The 5762-nt window shown below is 35.1% G+C and overlaps 1 protein-coding gene across 1 annotated transcript; it reads left to right on the top strand.

Annotated features, from left to right (window-relative positions):
- Nucleotides 1-1011: 1011 nt before the first annotated feature.
- LOC128553960 (uncharacterized) lies at nucleotides 1012-5054 on the top strand. Its single transcript, XM_053535160.1, has 2 exons — nucleotides 1012-1143; nucleotides 3464-5054. Exon 2 carries the CDS (start codon nucleotides 3471-3473, stop codon nucleotides 4752-4754), a length of 1284 nt encoding a protein of 427 aa, XP_053391135.1. The 5' UTR covers nucleotides 1012-1143; nucleotides 3464-3470; the 3' UTR covers nucleotides 4755-5054.
- The last annotated feature ends 708 nt before the right edge of the window (nucleotides 5055-5762 follow it).

Here is a 5762-nt window from a genome sequence, read left to right as displayed (position 1 = left end):
TTATTACCTATCTTTATTGATCTTATAGTATAAGCTCACATGCAATAGTGAAATTAGTGTTTTTCTTTGCATTGGATCTATAACAAAAGTTTGTCTGTTTACTAAACCACATATATCTTAGGGCCGGGACGATTTCAGAATTTTGAAACCAGTTAATCATTTGTATGAAATCGAATTGAACTGGTTTAAATTGGCCGTTGTATTTAAAATTATTTTGCCTTCCTGATGACCGTATCAAGGTACTTCCACCACTTACGTAACAACTCTTGTCCAGGAATAGCTTATACATACATTTCTCCTTGAACTCTTCTTTAGTTTCTAAAGACAATTCATTTTCCTCGTTAACCTTTAACTTGATGGTGGCATGTGATTTTGCGTTTCAGCCCAGTGCAGACCAAGATCAGTCTGCAAATCTGTGCAGGCTGACCATGGTCTGCATTGTTCGCTATTCAGTCAGAAAATTTTCAGTAAACGCCCCTTCGAATAACAAATGGTACTGCCCAAATTAGTCGACTTGAAAAATTTAGCAGGTTAACAGTTAAAGGTAACTGGCCTCCAGATTGAACAATAACAAAAAAGGGAAGTAATTCACAAAATTAATGCTATATTTCAAAAGAAAGCTTTGATACTTAATTACTGATAGAACCACATATTAAGAACTAGATGCTTTAACTAATTTTAAATACAATGAAAATCGAAAAGTGTTTGTAACGGTTTACTGGAGGTAAAAATTCATAATCTTACAGTTAATTAATGGGTGCAGACAAAACTTTCAGTAACTAAAGGGAAGTAACTCAAACATCACTATTTCTCGTTTCTCGTTGACTTCACACTGTATTGTCTTGACCACCACTTACATAATAACTCTATGCAGGAATAGCTTAGACATAGATCTGTCCTTGAACTCTTCTTCAATCTCTGTAGTAAGTATATATAGATGAAAACAATGTACTTTTAGATTCACATCCTTCCACCTCCACAACCTCACAAACCAACTTACTGGATCTGCCCCTGAAATCTGCCCCTGAAAAAGATGTACATATACACAATCTATGTAAACACAAGGCGTGACCTATACAAAGTAAAACGGGAAAGTTTACTAAGCTTGCAAAAATTAACTGAAGATCAATAGGGACTGATAAGGTATGCTATTATGATATAACCTTTATTTAGCTGTTCTGATCATGCTGAATGAAAAATGACACTGAAATATGCAACTTTGCAACTGTGACACAGTTCAATACCTGCAAAATTCAGTTTGTAAATATTGCAGTTATTTGTACTATACATGTTTGCAACATTTTATGCTACATAATAGATAAGACTTTCAGTCAAGAAAATGTTAGGTACACAATTTAAATGCAATAAAAATGTAGCAATGTAGAACATCTGTATTTATATACATGTTTGCAGATTAACTGATGTGTACATACAAGATTTAGGTCAAAGGTGTAACACTGGATATAAACAATGTATAGTATTTAACAAAGGGAACCAGTTACTGCTCTCACACACACAATATTAATTTAAAGGACAGCATGTTTATTTATGACTTTGATTGTTATGGTTTTCATGCATCGTTGAACTCAAAAAAGGTTGTATTACAATATTATACAAAAATATTTTCTGAATTGAAACCATTTAATGGAGGAAAGTCATAATTATTAAACACGTTATCATTTGAGATATCGCCCAAGATTTCACTAAATATTTTGTTTATTGATAGGTCAGTATAGGAAGAATAGAATTGTAAATATTAAACCTGTAATCTGAACTGCCACGTTTCTTCTACATGTATGCTCATATTGAAAATACAGCTACTACTGTAAAATACAACTGCTCAACAATATAGTGTAAATTTAATTCTAAAATGAAAATATACTCAAAGGGAGTTCATGTTACACTTGTGGTCACACTATCACAATTTATGTCATCTATTTTGATGATTTCCTCTCCAGTCATGGACAAGCATTGATCTGTAAGCCAGACAGATGGTTTCCCACATGACTTATGTCTCAATTTTAGACTACCGTAAAACCGAAAATGTATGCTTCTCTGACTTTTGGAGTGAAGATGGGGTGCATCCCCCCCGCCTCCCCAAAAAAAAGGTGTTAATTTATTTAAAACGCACTGTCCGTCTGTCTGTCTGTGTGTGTCCGTGTAAATTCTTGCCCAGGCTGTAACTCTGCCATTCATAAAGGGATTTTCACCATATTGAGAAGACGTGTCAAGTGCAAGTCCCAGACCCTAACTCCAAGGTCAAAGTCTCACTTTTAGGGGTCTGTTTCGTGTCTGATCCCTAATTCTGCCATCCAGGAAGGGATCCAGTCCATAATTCTGCCATCCATGAAGGGAATTTGAAATAACTTGGCATAAATTTTTACCATAATGGGACAATGTGACACCAGTAGCTCCAACGTCAAGGGCACACTTAGAAGTCAAAGGTTAACAGGGTCTGTTTCATGTCCGGTCCATAACTCTGCCATTCATCAAAGGATTTTGAAATTGCTTGGCATAACTGTAACCTGTAATGAGATTAAGTGTCATGCGCAAGACCCAGACCCCTAGCTCCAAGGTCAAGGTCACACTTAAAAGTCAAATGTTTACATGGTCTGTCTCTTGTCTGATCAATCCATAACTCTTCCATATAGTAAGGGATTTGAAAATAATTTGACACAAATCAAATGTTAACCGTATCGAGAAAGTTTGTTGCGCTTTTGACCCGGGTCTCTCAGGTTACAGTAAAGGTCATAAAATGATTCATACCTAAATTACTCTGGCATATTTTGAGCAGACAACTGTAGCATTATTGTTTGTTTTCTCCCTTGTTTATGCACAAAAACTAGGGGGGAAACAAACAACCAGTGGGGAGAAACCGGTTGTTTTTTCCTCCTTTGTTTATGCACAAAAACTAGATGGGTGGGAACAGAGGGGGGGGGGGGGGCCCGGTTGTTTTTTCCCCAGGGAAAAAAACTTACTAGGGAAAAATCTGACTGTTACACTAGCATTGCAAACAGAGAGCGCAGAGAAGGGTTGTATTGTTATAGACATAAAAACAAGTAATGTTCAATATTACATTTGCTTGAAAATCAGTATGATATATCAAGTGTTTTTTGTTTTTATAATGATTTAAAGTTCACTGTTAAATAGTATAATTTTGTCGTTTATACCAAATTTGATAATGCCTATATAAGAACATTGATGTCACTGAGCCCAAAACTGCTACACTGTCATTAACTTGATAACTTTAAATAGCCATATCTTTTTTGTTTGTAGTCAGATTTTCTTAATTCATTGGCAAATTTATATTTTTCTGATATGCCAAGTCCAGGCTTAGTTCTATGCTATCTGAATAAATGATGTTACACCAATACTTTTGGTGTATTGGATGTGCAGAACTACCATAAAAGAGCTTTCTTGCAAGTGATATTCAGGTATTTAAATTTTCTTCTAACAATTTCAGAATATACATGGATGACGGAGACTTTAACTTCTACAGAATATGTATAGTTGAGAAAAATGTAGCACTGCTTGCCCTGAAAGAGTTATTCGAGACACTTTGGGAGAGGAAATACCCTGCAATACCTTGGACAAAAGATTCTGCATGTGTAACACTGTTCGAACAGAAGGAAGATGAACTCTTTGAAAATGGTGTAGCACCATTACCCAGTAAAGAAAAGCGGAGAAAACAAGAAAAAAGATTACAGCGACAAAGAAGTTTCAGAGACAGCCACTGGACTAACTATGTCTGGGATACCAGTAAAGTTGTCCATGCTCTTGTGGACTCAAAACTATTTGTCAATGATCTGACAATTGCAGATGAAGATGGTGTGCAAGTCAGTGAGCATATTGTCAAGATTAAGGATATTCGTAACCAAACTGCTCATTTAACAACATCTGCTATTAGCACTGAAGAATTTGAGAAAGTGGTGGAGTCATTGAACAAACATATAAAAGCACTAGAGTTAACAAATGTTGATTTGTCTCGGTACGTTGTGAAACTCCAAACAGTTAAAAACCAAAAGAAGCCGGTCTTGCAGCATGTATATAAAGAAAGGGAAAGACACGATACACTTGTAAAAAGACAAATCGCTGACAGGAAATATTTTTCTACAGAATATAAGAGACTCGACAGGGAGAAACACTTTCTGAAAACAAATATAGATCACTTGAAGACGAAAGAAAAAACTGCTGAAAATGATGGAACTGATGAAGAAAATGGAAACACAGAAGAGAATACCGAAGACCAAAGTCACAAACATTCTTTAACAACAAAGTACGAAAGTCTCGAGTCAGATTACAACCATCTAAACAAGGTTACAGAGGACCTTAACAACAAAGGGTCTGTAGATCCAGAGGAACTCAAATCTGAAAATGACTACCTGGAACAAATTATGGTTGATACTAACAAAACACACGCGGCTGAAATTGACAGACTTAAGTCGGAAAATGACTTTATGAAACAGATCTTGACACATTCTTCAGAACTTGTAAAGTTGAAACAGACTTTGGCAGACATGAAAAAGAAACATGCTGCAAAGATTGAGAGACTTGAATCTGAACATTCCGCTGAGGTTCAGAAACTAATCTCTGAAAACGCCATTCTGAAACAAACAATAAATGAGAGAAATGACCGCGGACAATGTGGCATACAAAAGAACACAAATATTTATCAAATGCTGGTATGTTATCATGTGTGCATTTTCATTATCATAACATTTTTGCACAAAATGAAAATGAAAACCATAAAATAGCCAATTAAAAAAAGCTTAAAAACAAAATGTTGACTTGTTTACTGGGTTAAATGTCATTCAACCTGTACAGTGGCTTTCAGTAAATTTTAATAATTATAGGAGTTTATCACACAAGAGCTTTAGGGCTTATGTTGTTGGATCACCATATGTGACATTTAATAAAGCTTACCTTTACCTTTACACAAAGTGAACAAGTATGATATGCAACCGACAAATTTGGTTGACAGAAAGAATTTGACTTGACCCTACCCTAGCTACTTGAAACTTTGCACAGTGATGCCCATTCGCTTTGCGCATTCTTAAAACTCTAAAATTTTGGTCATGTATACCAGGTTTTGCAAGGAGTGTACAGTATACTAAACGAGAGAATTTGTACAAAGAACCTTTTTAAACTGTAGGAACAACAGTACTAAAAAGGTAATCAAGAAGCACTTCAGGTCAAGTCATGTTTTATGTAAGCCCTGTTCCTGTTTTTATTTCATTGTAGACCTAAACTTGACATTCTGGTGGCATTTTTATGAAGATTTTTTTCTGCATTATATAGAAATGTAAACAAATTTTTTTTTCTCATGTTATAATACCCAAATTTTAGCTGTCAATTTGGAAGATATTCCATAGGGTTGACCTTCCAGAAAAAATTTCTCTTAGAAGACTATGCCCCTTTCATTTTTGTCATTTTTTGTGATTTATAGGTCATTATGTAATTCGTTTTTAAAATGGGCCTGGCTATGTATTGCAGTCTTCAGAAGATCGTTAATTTTATATAGAACATATAGCAAATTAATTTACTACTGTATACCCTTATAATAGATAGATCTTGCCTTAAAGACACAACCTCTGTATGGGAGTATTCTCAAAACAATTTACTGTACCGATAAGTGAAAGAACACTGTTGGAGTTTGCAGATACAATGTACAAGATGTAACTTTTGATGAGTTCTACGCCCGTTTTCTGTAAAACAATTAGTCTGTTAACTGCATTAGTATGCCTCGGTTTCTGACAAGTCTT

The sequence above is a fragment of the Mercenaria mercenaria genome, unplaced genomic scaffold (genome assembly GCF_021730395.1).
Source record: "Mercenaria mercenaria strain notata unplaced genomic scaffold, MADL_Memer_1 contig_4546, whole genome shotgun sequence".
NCBI classification, from domain to species: domain Eukaryota; kingdom Metazoa; phylum Mollusca; class Bivalvia; order Venerida; family Veneridae; genus Mercenaria; species Mercenaria mercenaria.
Note: the sequence above shows the minus strand (reverse complement) of the source record. Positions and strands in the feature narration are given on the sequence as shown.